The 22351-nt window shown below is 42.2% G+C and overlaps 1 protein-coding gene across 2 annotated transcripts in view; it reads right to left on the bottom strand.

The window, feature by feature from the left end:
• GNB1L (G protein subunit beta 1 like) overlaps window positions 1-22351 on the bottom strand; it is a 75732-nt gene that overhangs the window by 37169 nt on the left and 16212 nt on the right. Inside the window, exon 3 of one of the 2 annotated variants that reach the window (XM_040348046.1) lies at window positions 10248-10373. The exons of the other annotated variant lie outside the window; for it this stretch is intronic. Within the exon in view, the coding sequence (XP_040203980.1) occupies window positions 10248-10373 (126 nt within the window). The remainder of the gene's footprint in view (window positions 1-10247; window positions 10374-22351) is intronic. 2 annotated transcript variants of the gene reach the window in all.

Raw genomic sequence — 22351 nt, 5'->3', positions numbered from 1 at the left:
TTACCGTTTCACTTTAACAGTCTATAACAACTAATAGCACAAGAGAAAGATATTATTCCATTATAGAAACAAAATTACATGTCCACCATCAATCACTTAGATCAATGCTTTTCAAATACCACACTACCATCACGGAGTCAATTTCACCCCTATGTGTAAAACTGCTGAATTAGCATAGTTGACAGAAGATTCGTTGTACATGAAGCGTAATCGCTGCTATCATACGGACCATTAAACTAACACGATATTACAGAGGGGATATGATTTTGGTTGAAAGACAAATTGGGATCATTGTCCATACTGTTAAGAGATTGTTTGGCACTGCCTCTTCCTTGGAATTTTGTCCCACTTAAGGACCAGCCCATGTACATATACGTCCACAATATGGCACGTACAGGCACATGGGCGTATGGGTACGTCCTCGCCTATTAGCGGGTGGGGGGTCCGATCGGGACCCCCCCCGCTACATGCGGAGGTCGGGTCCGCTCGGGGAGCGATCCGGGACCACGGCGCGGCTATTTGTTTATAGCCGCTCCGTCGCGATCGCTCCCCGGAGCTGAAGAACGAGGAGAGCCGTGTGTAAACACGGCTTCCCCGTCCTTCACTATGGCGGCGCATCGATCGCGTCATTCCCTTTATAGGGAAGACACGATCGATGACGTCATTCCTACAGCCACACCCCCAAACAGTTGTAAACACATATTAGGTGCACCCTAACTCCTACAGCGCCACCTGTGGTTAACTCCCAAACTGCAACTGTCATTTTCACAATAAAGAATGCAATTTAAATGCATTTTTTGCTGTGAAAATGACAATGGTCCCAAAAATGTGTCAAAATTGTCCGAAGTGTCCGCCATAATGTCGCAGTCACGAAAAAAATTGCTGATCGCCGCCATTAGTAGTAAAAAAAAAATAAAAAATAAAAATGCAATAAAACTATCCCCTATTTTGTAAACACTATAAATTTTGCGCAAACCAATCGATAAACGCTTATTGCGATTTTTTTTACTAAAAATAGGTAGAAGAATACGTATCGGCCTAAACTGAGGAAAAAAAATGTTTTTATATATGTTTTTGGGGGATATTTATTACAGCAAAAAGTAAAAAATATTGCTTTTTTTTCAAAATTGTCGCTCTATTTTTGTTTATAGCGCAAAAACTAAAAACCGCAGATGTGATCAAATACCACCAAAAGAAAGCTCTATTTGTGGGGAAAAAAGGACGCCAATTTTGTTTGGGAGCCACGTCGCACGACCGCGCAATTGTCTGTTAAAGCGACGCAGTCCCGAACTGTAAAAACACCTTGGGTCTTTAGGCTGCATATTGGTCCGGGGCTTAAGTGGTTAAATTAAAAGTACTATTCATATTAATATAGAACAATGACACCCTGAAAAAGCTTTTCTACAAACTGCTGGGTTACAGCAGATATGTTTCCATGAAAAGCAATAACTTGTTAATTGCCTTCCGGGTAAAATTACAAGCAATTGCAAGTACAGTTCACTTCTAGCCAACAGTTTTCATAAATCTGATCCAATGATTTGATGAAAGATAAAATGTAATAGTGGTTCTGCCCTAGACTAATCAGTTGGTTAAAGAGCCATGAAAAAAAATGAATCCTCTAACAATCCACTTAAGAGTCACACAAGCATTGCAGTAGACAATATACAGATAGGACAGGATTTTTTAGGTGCTCAAATATTGATATAATTCAAATTTACGAAATCATTTATTTTTTCAGTTTAAATATTTGTTTAAATTAATACACGTGATATCATTTACTCTCACATAAATCAAACCATTCAAGTTGTATAAAATTACAGATATTATTCAGTCATTACAGTAATCATAGTATGATGTCATACAACAATGTTTGATCCGAACCGTACTCGATCAAGCTACACGTTTTACCATGAACACAGCTTCTTCAGGAGTTATTGTAGCAAGATAACATTTTCAGATGATGACGGTTGTCAAACCAGAAAAAATCTTCCATATGTATACTGTGATTTTTGACCTTTACATGCGCACACAAGATGCAGCTTATAGGTGATCATGGGAGAGACAAGAGTCCTGGAAATGGACCATAAGAATCATACATATATTTTTCTCTTCTATTGTCTCTCCTATGGTCACCTATAAGCTGCAAGCCTATGGCATTGTTTACTGTCACCGATGCCAGGGCATTTTATACTCCCACTGGCCACAGTCAGGCCCCCTAATGTTTGAAGGGCAGTAAACTTGTCCTTTGTTTCGAAAGTTTGGAGATGCCTGATCTATATGATTCGTTTAAAGCTAAAGCACAGCCAAGTAGTTAAACAGTTGAAATGAGCAAAGGATTTGTAATTCTGTTCAGCCAATCTGTGATCCGGGCATCCCTGCCAGACTCAACAGGGAGCTCCATCCCCTCTGCAGCAGATAGTATGTTAATGAAAACTCCCCTGGCAGTGACTGGACAATAAATTAGCAGCAGGACACTAATGTAGTCATCCCTCTGTTCACTAAGTTTTGGACAGCACATAACATAACTGGCTCCTAATGCTGCCCCTCCTTCTTTTCCTTTCTACCCCAAACAGTAGATAATCAAATCCCCTTGAATTACGTATTTATATTACTGGAGAGTATAATGGCACTTACTTGCTCATTGCACTTTACTTCAAGTAGTCCACAGCAATAATAGTCTCAAAGATAAAACAATGAATACCCCCAGATGCCAACCTTGTTGGGAGGTAGAACACTTGAGTATTTAATGGGGTTGTAAAGTCAGAAGTTTTTTTTATCTTAATGCATTTATTAAGATAAAAAGCCTTCTTTGTGCAGCAGTCCCCCTAACATTTATCTGAGGTCCCTCTCTGTCCAGCGATGTAGATTAGTGTCTAAACTGTCAGAAATTCTCCTCCCTGATTGGCTGAGACACAGCAGAGGCATCATTGGCTCCTGCTGCTGTCAAAGTCAGCTAGCCAATCAGGGGAAAGAGGGGGTGGGGCGAGGCAGGCTGGGTCGGAGCACCGTGTCTGACTGGACACAGGGAGCTGTGACTCAGCTTGGGTGCCCCCATAGGAAGCTGCTTGCTGTGGGGGCACTGAACAGGAAGGAGGGGCCAGGAGCACCGAAGAGGGACCAGAGAAAAGGCTGCTCTGTGCAAATCCACTGCAACAGAGCAGGTACTGTGCCTTGCAAATGTATTCACCCCCCTTGGCTTTTTACCTATTTTGTTACATTACAGCCTTTAGTTCAATGTTTTTTTAATCTGAATTATATGTGATGGATCAGAACACAATAGTCTAAGTCAGTGAAGTAAAATTAGAAAAATATATACCGTATTTATCGGCATATACCGCGCACTTTTTTTCCCTTAAAATCAGGGGAAAATATATGCCGATCCCCGCTGTCTCTGAGCGCCGCAGCCTAGAGCCGAGTCGAGTGTACTGCGCACTTGGCTAGGCTCAGCCGCGCTCGGTTCGGCCACGCTCTGCTCCGCCCACCGCAGCCTAGAGCCGAGCCGAGTGTACCGAGTGTACTGAGAGAAGCCGAGAGGACACCCACTAGGCTGGACAGACCCCGCGCAAGGCCGCAGACGGACGCCGGACAAGGCCGCCGATGGACGCAGGGCAAAAATGTAAGTTTTTTTTTCCTTAACCACTTAAGCCCCAAGCCATTTTTTTTGCTAGAAAATTACTTAAAACCCCCAAACATTATATATTTTTTTTCTAACAGACCTAGAGAATAAAATGACGGTCATTGCAATACTTTTTGTCACACCGTATTTGCGCAGCGGTCTTACAAGCGCACTTTTTTTGAAAAAAATTAACTTTTTTGAATTAAAAAATAAGACAACAATAAATTTGGCCCAATTTTTTTATATATTGTGAAAGACAATGTTACGCCGAGTAAAATAATACCCAACATGTCACGCTTAAAAATTGCGCCCACTTGTGGCATGGCGTCAAACTTTTACCCTTAAAAATCTCGATAGGCGACGTTTAAAAAATTCTATAGGTTGCATTTTTTGAGCTACAGAGTAGGTCTAGGGCTAGAATTATTGCTCTCGCTCTAACGATCGCGGCGATACCTCACTTGTGTGGTTTGAACACCGTTTTCATATGCGTTCGCTTCTGCGCGCGAGCTCGTCGGGACGGGGCGATTTAAACATTTTTTTGGGGGGGTTTCTTATTTATTTTTATGGATTTTATAATTTTTTACACTGAAATAAAAAAAAATGTATCACTTTTATTCCTATTAAACATCCCTTGTAATAGAAAAAAGAATGACAAGTCCTCTTAAATATGAGATCTGGGGTCAAAAAGACCTCAGATCTCATATTTAGATTTAAATGCAAAAAAAAATGGAAATTCTGTCATTAAAAAATGACAACAAAAAAAATGTCTCTTTAAGACACTGGGCGGGACTGACGTTTTGACGTCACTTCCGCCCAGCAATGCTATGAGGACGGGTGGGGGCCATCTTGCCCTCACTCGCGTCCTCACACAACAGGCAGCAGCACCTGATCGCCTCCGCCACTACCGACGGCTCCGGTAAGCGGCGGAGGGCGTGGGAGAGCGGCGGGAGGGGGGGGCCCTCTCCCGCCACCGATAACGGCGATCTCGCCGTTATCGTTGACAGTACCGCCCACTGAAGAGATGGACATCTCGGTTGTGGCAGCAGCTGCTGCCGTTACTGAGATATCCATCTTTAAAAACAGGACGTAAATATACAGTGGGCGGGCGTTAACCGGTTAAACTACCTTTCTAAGCTTGGGGTGCGCGTTATACGCTGGCGCGCGGTATACCCCGATAAATACGGTACATAAAACAATTTTTCAGAAATAAAAAACTGATAAATGGCATGTGCGTATGTATTCACCCCCTTTGTTATGAAGCCCATAAAAAGCTCTGGTGCAACCAATTACCTTCAGAAGTCACATAATTAGTGAAATGATGTGCAATCTAAGTGGGAAACTGGTCAGAGTTGAGGGAAAGATGAATGGTGCTAAATACAGGGATATTCTTGAGCAAAACCTGTACCACTCTGTGTGTGACATGAGGCTAGGACGGAGGCTCACCTTCCAGCAGGACAATGACCCCAAACACACTGCTAAAGCAACACTTGAGTAGTTTAACCACTTAAGGACCGCCTCCTGCACATATACGTCAGCAGAATGGCACGGCTGGGCACATGTACGTACAGGTACATCCTGTACATGTACCCAGCCGTGGGTCGCGGGCGCGATCCCGCGACCCGGTCCAAAGCTCCGGGACCCGATCGCCGCTGGGGTCCCGCGATCGGTCCCCGGAGCTGAAGAACGGGGAGAGCCGCGTGTAAACACGGCTTCCCCGTTCTTCACTGTGGCGGCTGCATCAATCGTGTCATCCCTTTTATAGGGAGACACAACCGGTGACATCACTCCTACAGCCACACCCCCCTATAGTTGTAAACACACACTAGGTGAAACATAACTCCTTCAGCGCCCCCTGTGGTTAACTCCCAAACTGCAACTGTCATTTCAACAGTAAACAATGCATTTTTAATGCATTTTTTGCTGTGAAAATGACAATGGTCCCAAAAATTTGTCAAAATTGTCCGCCATAATGTCGCAGTCACGAAAAAAATTGCTGATCGCCGCCATTAGTAGTAAAAAAAAAAAAATACTAAAAATGCAATAAAACTATCCCCTATTTTGTAAACGCTATAAATTTTGCGCAAACCAACTGATAAACGCTTATTGCGATTTTTTTTACCAAAAATATGTAGAAGAATACGGATCGGCCTAAACTGAGGAAAAAAACATGTTTATATATGCAAAAAGTAAAAAATATTGCATTTTTTTCAAAATTGTCGCTCTATTTTTGTTTATAGCGCAAAAAATAAAAACCGCAGAGGTGATCAAATACCACCAAAAGAAAGCTCTATTTGTAGGAAAAAAAGGACGCCAATTTTGTTTGGGAGCCATGTCGCACGACCGCGCAATTGTCAGTTAAAGCGACACAGTGCCGAATCGCAAAAAGGGGCAAGGTCCTTTAGCTGCATTTTGGTTGGGGTCTTAAGTGGTTAAGGGGAAACATGTAAATGTGTTGGAATGGCTTAGTCAAAGCCCAGACCTCAATCCGATAGAAAATCTGTGGTCAAACTTAAAGATTGTTGTTCACAAGTGCAAACCATCCAACTTGAAGGAGCTGGAGCAGTTTTGCAAGGAGGAATGGGCAAAAATCCCAGTGGTAAGGTGTAGCAAGCTCATAGAGACTTATCCAAAGCAACTTGGAGCTGTGTTAGCTGCAAAATGTGGCTCTACAAAGTATTGACTTTAACCACTTCCCTACCGCTGGATGTCATATGACGTCCTGGACTTTCAGGGGGGATATCTGAATGATTCCTGCAGCTACAGGCATCATTCCGATATCCTTCTTTTCAGCCGGCGATTCTGCGCACCATAAGAACAATCATAGCGGCAGTTCCACCGCATGATCATTCTTATAGTCGACGGGAGTGGACGTTCCCCCTCCTGCTGCCATCGGCGCTTCTCCAGGCTCTCCCGGGCCAGCGCCGGATGACGAGGATATCTCTATGCATGAGATTTTTTATTCCCGATCTCATGCTTTCCAGCCAGGAGGAGAGATGTGGGGTCTTATTGACCCTGCCTCTCTCCATAAAGAGGACCTGTCACAAACCATTCCTATTACAAGGGATGTTTACATTCCTTGTAATAGGAATAAAAGTGATCAAAAAAATATTGAATTTATTTCAAAAATGTCGCTCTATTTTTGTTTATAGCGCAAAAAATTAAAACCGCAGAGGTGATCAAATACCACCAAAAGAAAACTCTATTTGTGGAAAAAAAAGGACGGCAATTTTATTTGGGAGCCACGTCGCACGACCGCGCAATCGTCAGTTAAAGCGACGCAGTGCCGAATCGCAAAAAGGGGCTTGGTCCTTTACCTGCATATTGGTCCGGGTCTTAAGTGGTTAAGTACCGAAGTTTGGCGCCATTCCATTAGTGTGCGCAATTTTAAAGCATGACAAGTTAGGTATCTGTTTACTCGGCGTAACATCATCTTTCACATTATACAAAAAAATTGGGCTAACTCTACTGTTTTGTTATTTTTAAATTCATGAAACCGTTAAAAAAAAAAAAAAGGTGTTTGAAAAATGATTGCACAAATACTGTGCGAGATAAAAAGTTGCAATGACCGCCACTTTATTCCCTAGGGTGCCTGCTAAATATATATATATATATATATATATATATATATATATATATATATAGGCCCGGATTCACAGACACTGGCGCATATTTATGCCGGCGTAGCGTATCGAATATACGCTACGCCGACGCAGCGCACAGAGGCAAGCACAGTATTCACAAAGCACTCGCCCCCAGTCGCTCTCAAATCTACGCTGGGTTTCCTCAGCGTAAGCCAGCGTAGGTGGAAGTGGGCGTGAGCCATGCTAATGAGGCGTGACCCCATGTAAATGAAGGACTGAGCGTCATAAAGTTACGAATAACGTACGGCGCATGCGCCGTCCCGTGGACGCATCCCAGTGCGCATGCTCAGAATCACGTCGAAAAAACTGCCTAAGATACGTCGAATCACTGCCTACGACGTGAACATAACCTACGCCTAGCCCTATTCACGTACTACGTAAAATACGACGGCTGTGTTCCCTGGTCCATACCTTTGCATGACTTGCGCCTCCTATATGGGGAATAAATTTACGCCGGACATAGGACTTGCGCAAAGCGCGTATATTATGCGCCGGGCGCAAGTACGTTCGTTAATCGGCGTATCTCCTTCATTTGCATAGGTAATCAATGGGAGTACCACTTGCGGCCAGCGTAAATATGCGCCAACGATACGCCGGCGTAGGAAAGTTACGTCGTTCGGATGAAGCCTATTTTCAGGCGTATCTAGTTTTGTGGGCACGGCCCACAGATACGACGGCGCATATTTACACTTACACGGTGTATGTCGAGATACGTCGGCGTAAGTGTTTTGTGAATCCGGGCCATAATGTTTGGGGGTTCTAAGTAATTTTCTAGCAAAAAAAATATGATTATTACATGTGGGAGAGTGCCAGAATTGGCCCAGTATGGAAGTGGTTAAGGGGGTGAATAGTTATGCACATTGACATTTTGTCCTATTCGTCGTTTGCTTCACAATAAAAAACAATTTTTAAATCTTCAAAGTTGTGGGCATGTTTCGTAAATTAAATGAGGCTTGTGAGGCAACACAAAAAATGCCAAGGGGGTCAATACTTTTGCAAGGCACTGTGGGCCAGATCCACAAAAGGGATACGCAGGCGTATCTACTAATACGCCGTCGTATCCCTGTTTCTATCTATGCGACTGATTCACAGAATCAGTTACGCATAGATATTCCTAAGATCCGGCAGGTGTAATAGTTTTACACTGTCGGATCTTAGGATGCAGTACCTCGGCCGCCGCTGGGGCCATTTCTCGTCGAAATTCCGCGTTGGGTATGCAAATTAGCACTTACGGAGATCCACGAAGCGGTTTCCCTTCGTGAAGTCTCCGTAAGTTGTTAGTTTGCAAATGCAAAATTAGGGCTGCTTTTACAAATCGTAAAGTTAGTACACCATGTAAAAGTAGACCCTTCTTTCCCGCGACGCTGTAAAAAAAATTTTACAATTTTTTTTTTCCCGCCGCAACTTTTTTTACCCGGCGCGATTCACAAAACTCGGCGCAACGTAACTTCGCGCAAAGCACGTCGGGAAAATCGCGTCGGGAGCATGCGCAGTACGTCCGGCGCGGGAGCGTGCCTAATTTAAATGGGACTCGCCCCATTAGATTGGGCACGCCTTGCGCCAGACGGATTTAAGTTACACCGCTGAAAATTTCTAGGTAAGTGCTTTGTGGATCGGGCACTTAGGTAGAAATTTTGCGGCGGTGTAACTTAAATCCCAAAAATTCAGTTGCGCCCGCTGTACGTGGATCTGGCCCTTAAATCCCAAAAATTAAGTTGCGCCCGCTGTACGTGGATCTGGCCCTGTAAGTATAACATTATTTATTTTTAAAGGAAAAGAAACAAGACTTTACAATCACTTTAACAAAATAACATCTAATTTTACAAGACCACTGAGTTACCCTTTAAACAAATTGCATCATTACCTATATACCTTAGAAGCTGTGCAATGTGATATACTGCATTGCAATATGTAATATTTCACAAGATAACAGGGATAATAGCTGGCATCTCATTGGCATAAAATACAGAAGCTCATGCCAAGTAATTACAACAGTAGCGAGACAACTATCCTAGACTGTATCTACCCTGGCTCCAAAAAAATAAAAAGGCGGGCTCCAGGATTTTCCTTAAAATGATCTGTCCATTTCTTGCCAGCACACTGGGAGTTACCTCTCAAGACTAGTACACAAAATGAAACAAAAAATGATTATACAAGGTGTATACTATAAAAATTAAAACATTCAATACTAAATGGATAAAATGGATAAAAACTAAGCAAATATTAGAAATAATTCCTTAAACCGTTTTTTTATATCATAGTTACACAAAATCGGGTTCATACATGGTTACACAATTTTAACCTGATTCATTATGTCCTTGGGGAATCTGGCAATGTGGCATTTTACCATCTTATAAAGGCAAACAAGTGCTCCAAGTGTTCTGCCAGTATGCTGGCACTGTTACTGTATTAATACTGATTGTTGCAAACCCTTACGCCTACCAGAGCTTCCAATCACCAGGCCATTGCATCATATACAAAGGCGCAGGTAAAGAAATGCCCCCAGTTTCTTAGCCCCAGACCACTAGAAAAAAGAGGGTTCTGTTTTGAAATTATGACAGAAAATGGGCTCATCACGTGGGACAAGGTCTTCTCAATTTCTGGAGATTTGGAAATACAGTAATCTTAAAGAAGGAAATCACAGTCCTAATTTACTGGTAGTAAATGTACAGAACTTAGTCATGTACTTGGCTCAGAAGCCAAGCCATTTTGTGAATGTGCATATAAGGATGATGCATTCACCATGGAGTCTTGCACAACTTACATCCTGTTTGAGTTGGGTGGAAAAAAAAAAAAAAAATCGAAAGATTTGTTTAGATTTATAAAGATATCCTCCACATTTGCAGGAAAGTTTTTAACCGTCTACATTACATTATACCCTTAAAAGAGTAAAAAAATGCTGGTAGAAGAAATCATTCAAACAGAATTATGTAACGAAGAAACAGCACCTATCATTTCCAGAAATAAGACAGTTTGTAAGGTTTTATTACCTCAAAAGACAGTCTTTGCTCTGAAGAGTATGGATCCAGTAAACAGATTTGCCATCATGTCCATTTAGTACAGTCTCTGCTCTTCGTGTACTTACATTCCAAACATGAACTAAGCCACTGGATGACCTGGTCATAAAAAATCATATCTTAAATTAGGCATATTTCAAATATTATGGACAAATTCTACATGGTTGCTTTCCCTAAGAAAAATCATGAGATGTTTTAGTGATCTTAGCAAGTGACTGCAAACACGTGTCAATAGTATTTATCGCATGATCAAAATTTAGGAATAACGATAACCACTATAACAAGGATCCCAAAACTTGGGCCCTTCGCCTTTAACTAACCCTTTGGGCACAATTTATCCCACTAACACCAACACTGGGGGGACTAGACTTACACTAATGACAGTGCATTATTCCTCCCACTAACACCAAAGATGGAGCACTATTCCTCCCACTGACACTAACAATAGGACACTGTTTCTCTTACTAATGCCAATGATGAGGTGCTATTTCTCCCACTGACACCAATGATGGGGCATTATTCCTCCCACTTACACTAATGATGGGGAACTATTCCTTCCACTGATACCAATAATGGGGTACTGTTTATTTTACTGATAACAACAATATGGCACTTCTCATTCCACTTTAACCAAGGAGACATTTTTATTTCAACTGACCATCAACCCTGGGGGCATTTTTTACTCCCACTCACTACCGAGCCAGAGGAAATGTTTACTACCAAAGATGCCAGGGCATTTTTTTTCTTTTTCTCCCTTTGCCATCGGGCATTTTCTACTCCCATTGACTACAGTCGGGCCCCCCTAAAGTCAGTGACCTGCATTATAAGGTTCATGTCTTTCCATTTATTTTCACTTCTAATTTCTTTATGGCTATTGTTTACAAAGTGGCAACGATATTACACAAATCACAAATCTTTTTGCTGATGACACAAAAGGTGTGCAATAGGGTTGATATCCTTGGAGGAATCTGTAACATGTAACTGCAATTCTGGCTAAATGCAAAATAATGCACCTAGGGAAAAAGAATCCCTTGAGAGAGTATTTCATTGGGGGTACAGTGTTGTCCAGCTCTACAGATAAAAAAAAATAGGGGGTAGTTATTTCATATGACTGCAAAATGAGAAAACAGTGTTACCAGGCAGTGGGAAAAGCAAATCGAATTCTAGGATGTATCACTGGAGGGGTCACCAGCAGGAATTAGAAGCTCCTGGTTCCCCTAAATAGATCTTTAGTTAATATGTACAGTCTGGTGTAAAGAAGGGACAGGGGGGACATGATTGAAACCTTTAAATACTCAAGCTAACTTGAGAAAAGATCAAAACGAATCTTAGAAAATATTATTTTAGTAAAAATAGTAGTTGATGCTTGACACATATTTCCAGCAGAGGTAGTCAAGTCAGTCAGCAGTAAGATGATTCAAACATGCTTGGAACATACATAGATCTATATTCTGATAAAAAAAGTAAAAAAATTAAAAAAAACATGTATAACAATAAATAAACAAAAACAATGGGCAGATATGATGGACCACTTGGTCTTTTTCTGCCGTCACATTTCTTACAAGAGAAGACAGTGGACATTAAATGACCATGCAATAACATAATACACTTGAGGTTTTAGGCTTCTTTTAACTATTTTCCTTGACAATTCATGGCACTTTCTCACTTTCACTTGATTTGAATGTTACAGAAGCCATATTAAAATTTAATGTTAGTAAAAATTACTTTTCCTTTTCAATCTGCAGCTACTGTAATTTTCTATAAAGTCAATGAGATGTGGAATTCTGGAGGCATTCTGTACACAGTTGGTGTACAGAGCGCCCCCTGAAATGTAATTTTCGTCACATTCAATTCCGTCGCCGCCATCTTGCTACACCCCACACTAACTTTGTATGCTACCGCGCATGCGTCAAAGTGTTATTGAGCATGCGCGGTTTCGTTACCCTGCAGGTAAGCATACAGACGACCGGTTGTCTCGGCAGGAAACACTCTGCTGGGAATCCCGACGGGGAAATAGAGAGCAGGGTTCTCTATGTTCACATCGGGATTTTTGGCTGTTTTCCTGATGGGAAAACTGCTAGGGAGCATACACGCGGCCAGGATTCCCAGCCAAATGCTCTCCTGGCAGTTTTCGTGCCGGGAAAACCAGTCGTGTGTACGAGGCTTGACTCAAGTTTCAGACATCTTCTACAACAAAAAATAAATTTTTGGTGAGATACTCTGCTACGTAACTAACTGAAAATGAACTGGACACCACCCTCAAACAGAGGTTCTGCCAACCCCCCACATGCAATACCCCTTTTTTCAAAAGAACATGCTCTCTTGCAGATGTATCAGTTACAGGAATGAGTCAAATCATTCAACTCTAGCAGGGGTGTTTACATTATTCATTTTTTTATTTATTTTTTATATGTAAAACCTTTTTCCCAAAAGGAATAAAAAAGAATGTTTGCTGTAAGTGTACACAAACACTAACAAACTTCTTTCTCTTACTCTCTTCAGGGCCAGATTAAGAACATCATGGGCCTGGTGCTGAGGATTTTGGTGGGGCCTTTTAGGTTGCATTCACACCTCCGCGACAAGTAACGCCACGTACGCGGCTTAATTTGCCGCGAATAGTGTAACTTTTTTTTTACAAATCCTTCCTATTGCTTTGTATGGCCCGAACGCCAATGCCGCCTGAAAAAAAGGGTCCGGGACTTTTTTTCATGCCGCAGGTGTACGGCGTCTATGAGATGTGAACCATCTCATAGACAGCAATGGGAATTCTCCCCTCCAGCGGCACGAGCAGCCGGCGTCGGGCGTTTTGTCGCGGAGGTGTGAATGGGGTGTAATAAATAATAAATAAATGCGTGGGAATGACATGAACGCAGCCCAGCCAAGGCAAGTGACCAAAGGCACAGAACCCAGAAGGAAGACCGGGTGAAGATGGAAGTGTCCAGGCCCCGCCTGATTCATCGCAGCACTGGAGGGCTCAGTCTGAAAATGTAAGTGTACACTAATGTGCTAATATGCTGTGCATACTTGTACGTTGTGGCATAACCTACCCCAGGGCCTCTAAAAAGTAGTAATGTCAGGAAAGTTTACTACCGCTTTATTATCACAGGATCCCAGGAGCCTCTCATGGGGCCCCCTACTGACCCGGTGGACGGTGGCCCTTGGGCAGTGCCTAAGTGCACAGTTGCCAACATTTAAAAAATATTTTCAGGGACACTTTTTTATATAAGTGCTATATTTAGAGTAGCTGAGATCCCCGATGTTCCTCTATACATCATAGTAGTAATCACAAAATTAAATGAGTACTAATAATGGGGCAGAACAAATATGAGAACTGATATTTCCTTTAGTTGAACTAACAAAAGTGTGTCCATTCTAGAGCTGGTAACATTGAGGATATTCAGTATAATTGTAAAGAACTGTTTTTGTGGGTAAGCGACATAGGGGAGGAGTATGGACGGTATATAAGTGGGAAGTATGTGCAGGTGAGGGAGAGGAATGTGGAGGGTCTAACAGTGGGCACTATGTACAGGAGAGGAGTACAAAGGGTACGGCAAAAAGCACTATGTACAGGAGAGGAGTGTGAAGGGTATGACAATGGGCAGTATGTACAGGAAGAGTGAGGGGGTATGACAGAGGGTAGTACGTACCAGAGAGAAGTGTGGAGGGTATGATGGGGCAGTATGTACAGGAGAGGAGAATGGAGGGTATGACAGTGGGCAGTATGTACAGGAGAGGAATGTAGACGGTATGATAGTGGGCTCTATGTATAGGAGAGGAGTGTGGAGGGTATGACAGTGAACACTATGTATAGGAGAGGAGTGTGGAGGGTATGACAGTGGGCACTATGTATAGGAGAGGAGTGTGGAGGGTATGATAGTGAGCAGTATGTACAGGAGAGGAGTGTGGATGGTGCGACAGTGGGCACTAAGTACAGGAGAGAAGTGTATGACAGCAGGCACTATGTACAGGAGAGGAGTGTGAAGGGTATGACAGTGGGCGCTATGTATAGGAGAGGAGTGTGGAGGGTATGACAGTGGGCACTATGTACAGGAGAGGAGTGTGTAGGGTATGACAGTGGGTACTATGTATAGGAGAGAAGTGTGGAGAGTATGACAGTGGGCACTATGTACAGGAGAGGAGTGTGGAGAGTATGACAGTGAGCACTATGTACAGGAGTGGAAGGATATTTAGGGACTGAGTAGTGGTTAAGCGGGTCATACATGGATTGAAATTACGCCAATTATGCAGAGACCAGCCATAGTCAATCTATGTATGGGCTATCTGGTTTTACACAAGTCAATCTATTAATCAACTTGAGTACAACCAGCCTGTTTTTTTTTCTTAAAACAATCAGTGCTGCCAGCTAAAGTTAGCAACACTGATCATTGTACGCACTGGCAGAACACAATAACAATGCAGGAGTGATTCCCCCATCCACAGGTCAGCAGGTGAGAGGGTGTGTGGGGACAGGCTGGGGAGAGATACTAGTCAGTGGCTGGGTAGGCACTGGTAGTATCAGAGCCAGATACACACAGGTTACATACGCCACGATCGTTAGAGCAAGAACAATAATTCTAGTACTAGACCTTCTCTGTAACTCCAAACATGTAACCTAAAAAAATGTAAAGCATCGCTTAGGATACCAAAAAAATTGTGCTAACTTAACTAACTAACTGTTTTTTTAATGAATGAAACATTTTTTTCCAAAAAAACATGTTTGAAAAATTGCTGCGCAAATACCGTGCTAGAGCTGCACAATTAATCGTTAACAAAATCGTGATCTCGATTCAACCCCCCTGACGATCTTCAATGCAGAGTTTGCTGATTCTTTCATATAAAAAGTGGAAAGACTTTCAGCTGTCAAAAGAAAATATCTGGGCAGTCTGCCAAGTTTTTAACAGGAAACATTGTAACTGACACTTCCTTCTTAGATCAAAGGGATACACTTCTGTGTGTAAAGAACAAATCTGGGCAGTCTGCGAAGTTTGTAAACAAAATGAAACATTGTAACTAACTAACATTGTAACTAAATTTAACCACTTAAAGTCCAACACTTGTTTCTTAAGTTAGAAAGCATACCATAAATTATAGCCGTCCCATATTTTAACCAGTTGTGGGGTAGCTCTTCCCATGCCTACCCCCAAATGTGGGGTTTCGGTGACCTCTGGTCATCGAGCTACAACCCACCAAATTCGATCTTAAAAAAAAAAAAATCTTAAAAAAAAAAAAAAAAAAAATTTTTTTTTTTTTTTTTGGGGGCAAATGGGCCTATCTTGAGAAAGGGGCCTGGAGCTGCAGCTCCATCAGCCCCATTGTTAATCCGGCCCTGACTCTCTTCTGGTCTTTTTTACATACACCATTGTACAAATGCAAATCCAAGAAAAATGTGAGGAAAAAGAAGGTAAAGCCTAATTTAAGGCCACTCTTTCCCTCCATGGGAATGTGGAAGTGTCAGTTTTAAGGAACTGGAGGATTTGACAAAGGGGCATGCCACGAAACATGTAGTTCTGGCAACCGGCTCAGCTTCCTGGTGTTCCAGCATTCCAAGGCTGTATCAGCTGACCTCCAGGTTCCGGTGACGTAAATTCCAGTGACGCTAGTCCCTCCGCTGTTCGGCAGCGGCAGGCGGTCTCGCAACAAGGATCTCCTTCCCTATGGGACCGCAGTCATATTCCTCCTGCCGCAAACCTGTGCCTGGCCAACCACTGGTAATACTGCATAACATCCGGTCATGTTTCTCCTGCTTTTAACTTCTTTGGAATAAAATGTTGAACTTTTAATGGACACCTGTTTTTTGGTGTAATTGGGCGCTGGAATCTATTTTGCTCTCAGCCTGTTATAAACTCTTCACCCATAGACGGTATCCATGTGCTTTATCAGGAGTGCCTGCTGGTGTTTTGTTTTCATGTCTCTCCCCACCAATTCCAGTGGTCACTTTGAGACTGCCCAGACTTGTGTCATTCCTTGGCATCACATCTTGTTCCAGCTGTGGACATCTCATCCACATGAATGGATTAATAGGGGGACTTGGAAAGGTCAATTTAGGTCAGGTGATACCCAGAAATCTTCTCGATTTCTGGAGGTCCCCTTAGGATAAGGTCAAAAAAGGTTATCTGACCCCCAGGAATGTTCAGGAATTCCTGGTTGTCCCTATGAAAAGGGCTTAGTGTAGGTGCTTTTTGCCAGTCGCCAGAAAGGATTCATCTGGGTAGCTCCCTTGTCCCTCCTACTGAGCCGTGGCTTGTTATGTGGTGGGTCCCTTTTGTTTTTACAATAATTGACAGTTAATAAAGTTTTTTTGACGCTGAAGTTTGTTGCGGAATAAGAGATATACTGTCTTACTTATGATCTTATAGACTTCATTACTACAATCTAGTCTTTTGTAGTTTGGTTGGCTGTACATATTGGTCAATCTTTACTCTGCCTGTTAATTGTTCTGGTTTGTACACTTTGAATGTCAATAAACTTTGATTTAAAAAAAGAAGATTATTGTGGCTCAGTGGCTGGGCTGTTTACTTTATTCTAATATAAATTGCAGTTTTATTTGTGATTGCTTTTTTTTAAATTATTAATCAGTTTAAAAACCAAAAATAAAGGCCGCAGCCATTATTCATCCAGTTGGGTTCTGTGTTTAACAATTTATTCGTATGCTTGCCTGGAATGCCTGCTGTCTCCAATCCCATTAATGTTTTTCAATGAGCCTAGTTTACACCACTGTGTTTACATGAGCCTAGTAGTAGTGTAGTGTTTACATAAGCTTAATTTACACCACATGCTGTGCTTTCATGCGTGTTTTAAAAAAAGTACAGCATGATGCATTTTTCCACACTGGAACATACCCCAAATGCATGTAAACACGCACAAACATGCTTGAATGTGTGCCAACGCACCACAAACATGCATGAAAATGTGTAAAAGCAAAATAAAACACACACCGAAAAAACACTGAAAACACGTGCACCTGAGCAGGCAGAAATGCATATCGCAGAGACAGTCGTGTAAATGAGCCCTTAGGCACATTGCTGTACTTTTTTCTTTTTTTTTTAAGTAGTACAATGGTCTTGGTAAGGCCATACCCCCGCTTTAGTAACATACCCCTATATGTCCAATCATCAAGTGCATCAGTGGCCAGACAGTTCCAGCACAAAACTGACAATTTATTACCGGACATTCACTTGTCTCAGTGATTAAGAAATACATATTTCTTAGACACATTTGTTTCTTATTTCCACTGCCTCAGTACCGAGTACTCATTTTCTTCAGGCAATCTCAATGTAAGCATTACATTTCCTCCTCATGCCCATGAGAGCTGTAAAAAAGAACAAAACCTGTAACATCAACACTAGCTAAAAGAGAATCCCAGTTAGTAATAAAAAAGAGTGATCTTCTATAACTTAACCATAGCATAGGTGTCCGTTTATGAAGCAGTGAACCCAAGGATCACCACTGATCACAGCCCATAAACAGTTTATGAAACAGAGATAATGGGGGGGGGGGGGGGAAGTGTTTGAACTTGTTCTCCTGCTGATTATCTCCACACATAGAGAATCCTCATAGACTGACACAGTAACGGGCAGTTTATGAAGCTGTGATCTGAGCACTTCACTGGCGATCTGAGTCAGAATTCACACTCCCCGATTCACCATCTCAGAGGTAGTGAAGCGGGGAGTGAAGAGGGAATCCCGGGGGTTCTGAGGAAGATTTTTAACTTCCTTCTACCTCGTTCAGACCCCCCAACACTAACTATGCCCCCCTGTAATATTTATGTGTATATATATATATATATATATATATATATATATACACACACACACACACACATACATATACACTATAATGTGTATATATATATATATATATATATATATATATATATATATAATGTGTATATATATATATATATATATATATATATATATATATATATATATATATATAATGTGTATATATATATATATATATATATATATATATATATACACACACACACACACACACACACACACAGTAATGTGTGTGTATATACATGTATATATATATATATAATGTGTGTGTGTGTGTGTGTATATATATATTATGTAGGGGGACTCGTTATTTTAATTACATTAACCACACCTCTCTGTCAGTGTACTGAGCGGTGATAATTTATCACTGCTCAATAAACTGACATCTTTTCAGTGAATTTCTGGTACTGTAATCTCGTAAACAGTGGCGGTTCGTCCATAGAGGGCGACGGAGCGCCGCCCCCTCTGGCTCTCGCACTGCCAGATTTGCACCGTCAGGTTGCAATAACATAGATTCATGCATTGCATGAATCTATGTTATTGTTGCCGCTGCCGCCGATTATTCAGACGGCCACCTGAATAACGGCAGTTGGTTGGCTGTGAGGAAGTGCCCATCAGAGCCAGCGGCTCCGATAGGCTTTCCGAGTACAGCCCTCAGCCTTCCGGAAACTTATCCTCGGGACGTACGGGAGGTGCGTTCCTTGGATAAGACTGACAGGTGTCTCAGCCAATCAGGTTCACCGGTTCTGGTTACCAGTAACCTGATTGGCTGAAGCATCATCGAGGGAAAACCATGTACATTGCTTACTTTTCAATGACTCAGAATGCCTAATTTTAGGAAGGCCAGTGCAGAAAAAGGTGCAACTAATAATGATTATATATTGTTCGATTATCTACCTCTAGTGGCGACAATGGGCACAGTGGCATCAATGGGCACAGTGGCGACAATTAAAGGGCACAGTGGCATCAATTGGCACAGTGGGGACAATTAAAGGGCATAGTGGTGACAATTAAAGGGCACAGTGGCGACAATTGATTGGCACAGTGGCTGCGTTTGATGGCATGGCACAGTGGTGACAATTGATAGCACAGTGGCTGTGTTTGATGGCATGGCACAGTGACTGCATTTGATGGCATGGCACAGTGGTAACAATTGATGGCACAGTGGCTGCGTTTGATGGCATGGCACAGTGGTGACAATTGATGGCACAGTGGCTGTGTTTGATGGCATGGCACAGTGGTGACAATTGATGGCACAGTGGCTGCATTTGATGGCATGGCACAGTGGTGACAATTGATGGCACAGTGGCTGCGTTTGATGGCATGGCACAGTGGTGACAATTGATGGCACAGTTGCTGCGTTTGATGGCATGGCACAGTGGTGACAATTAATGGCACAGTGGCTGCGTTTGATGGCATGGCACAGTGACTGCATTTGATGGCATGGCACAGTGGTGACAATTGATGGCACAGTGGCTGCGTTTGATGGCATGGCACAGTGGTGAAAATTGATGGCACAGTGGCTGCGTTTGATGGCATGGCACAGTGGCTGCGTTTGATGGCATGGCACAGTGGTGACAATTGATGGCACAGTGGCTGCATTTGATGGGCACAGTGAGGCTGAATTTTTAATTTTGTTTTCGTTTGCGCCCCCCAAAAATGTTGAGCACCAGCCGCCACTGCTCGTAAAGTCTCACAAGATTCCAGTATCAGGGGCCGTTCTCCACTGTTTGAAGCGTTGGTAGATCACTTCACTCCTCCAAGGGTGAAGCGATCTACTCCGCTTCATAAACAGGCACACAGAGGAGAAAAATCTCCTTTGTGAATGCCAGAGAACGAAGCAGTGAATAGATTTCACTGCTTCATAAAAGGACACCATAGACCATTGAGGTGTAGGAATCTGAAAACCCATGCAACTTGAGGCCTTCTCTGCCACATGGTACATCCACAAATAAACTGCAGACAGAGATTAGCAGCTATTCATACAACTTACAGTAAAACCTTGGTTTGAGAATAACTTGGTTTGAGAGCGTTTTGCAAGACAAGCAATATTTTGTAATAAAATGTTGATATACAAGTAGTGGAGGCGCCTCTAAGTGGAGCAATATGGTTACATTTAATGAAGGTACAACATTTAGCAACATAGTGCTACACTTAAAAGCACCTCTCTTCTCTTTAATACTCTGTAGCTCCTGTTGGATTTTGCTTCAAATCCCCTTGTGAAGTCTTCCAACCTGGTCACATTGCTATAATCTTTTTATATGGACTATAAACTGAAGAATAAATGGTTGTGGAACGAATCATTTAAGTTTCCGTTATTTCCTATGGAGAAATTTGCTTTGATATACAAGTGCTTTGGATTAAAAGCATACAGCAAGTCGGAACTGAAAATTCTCATATGACAAAGGCTTTTTTTGTTGTTTCTGATCATGCGCAGTCTTTCTTTTCAGATTTTTCTCGTAGGAAAAAACTACGAAAATTGCACGAAAATTGCACAAAAATTGCTCATTCTGCTCACGTATGAGAAAATTATTATTATTTTTTTTTTGGAAGGTCGGAATCGGCTGTCGAAAGTTTACACACTATCAGAAAATCGTAAGATAATTTCTTGGATGAAAATGTTTTCTTATAGTGTGTATGTGCCTTAGGAGCTCATGCACAGGACCGTAAGGCAAGAGCATACAGAAACTACAAAAAATCTTCCCCCAGAGCCACACTTAGGCCCCGTACTCACGACCGCGGACCAGTTTCAGCAGACATGTTTGGCCGTGTGTAGGCCCGAGCGGACCATTTTCGGGCGGATCGCACAGGTTTCCAGCGGACAACTGTTTCCTGGACTTGCTTTAAAACAGTCCGCTGGAAACCTGTCCCCCCGACATGTACGGTCGTCTGTACAGACCTACCGTACATGTCCGGCCGCCCGCCATCCCTCGCATGCGTCGAATGACTTCGACGCATGCGTGGAAGCATTTTAAAGGCAGGCCGCCCACGTCGCCGCATCATTGTCGCAGCGACACCGCGGACACGCCCCGCGTATTGTTTACGCGCGGACCTCTGTTCGATGGTGTGTACAGCCATCGAACAGAAGTCCCCGGGCAGACATGTCCGATGAAAACGGTCCGCGGACCGGTTTCATCGGACATGTCTGCTCGTGAGTACAAGGCCTAATAGAAAGAAGTTGCACAAGGGTATACGTTGGCACTTGCGTAAACACACGCATGAAAACTAAGGGATGTATGCCTGATGATGTACTTATGCAAGGGCTGGAATCGGCCAGCATACAGCAGGCCCTGCTCTTGCAAGCTGTACAGCCCCCTTGCAGCCATGTGCTAGAGTTTTAAACTGTAACATATCTAAGCAGATTCCTATGTAACAAGCTTTGATTCTCCTACTCAGCATTATGCCGCATACACACCATCACTTTATGTGATGAAAAAAAACGACATTTTCTGTGAAGTAAAAAACGACGTTTTTGAAACTTCAATTTTCAAAGACGAAGTTGCCTACACACCATAGTTTTTCTCACAATGTTCTAGCAAAGCGAGGTTATGTTCTCACCACTTTTTCCATTGAAGCTCGCTTCTAGGCATGCGCGGGTGTAAAAACGTCTTATAAAACAACGTTTTTAGCTACACCCGGTCAATTTCTGTGAAGTAAAAAACGACGTTTTGAAAAACGACACATAAAATTGAAGCATGCTTAAATTTTTTTTGGTCGTTTTTTACAAGACATAAAACAACGTTTTCCCCCACACACGGTCAATTAAAGTGACGTTTTTAAAAATGTAGTTTTTTTTCATCACATAAAGTGATGGTGTGTACGGGGCATTATCCTTGGAAATGGTTTTAAAGCAGAATTAAACCCTTCTACACTTTACAGCCAAAGAAGCTTTCATCTTGGCCTCTTATCTGCAGTTGCCATGATGATGTTGCATGAGTGATCAGTTATGACACCAGACATCTGACAGTAGTGGTGCACCGAAATAAAAATTCCGGAGCTGAAACTAAAAATCTAGGATTCACTTGGCTGAAACTGAAATTGTCGTTTTAAAAAAAAATATATTGTTTTATAAATAATTGTATTATATTTGACTTTTACATTTATATCATGAATTTAAATAAATATGAATTTATTGTTGGCCATTATTAGCGCCTTTTAAAGTGGTGTTAAAAATCCTGGGCCAGATTCACAGACAAATACGTTGCGCAGCGGCGGCGTAACGTATCCCATTTACGTTACACCGCCGCAAGTTTACAGCGTAAGTGCCTGATTCACAAAGCACTTACCTATAAA

The sequence above is a fragment of the Rana temporaria genome, chromosome 1, assembly GCF_905171775.1.
Source record: "Rana temporaria chromosome 1, aRanTem1.1, whole genome shotgun sequence".
Classification (NCBI taxonomy): domain Eukaryota; kingdom Metazoa; phylum Chordata; class Amphibia; order Anura; family Ranidae; genus Rana; species Rana temporaria.
The sequence above is the reverse complement of the archived record's forward strand: the minus strand, read 5'-3'. Positions and strand labels throughout refer to the sequence as shown.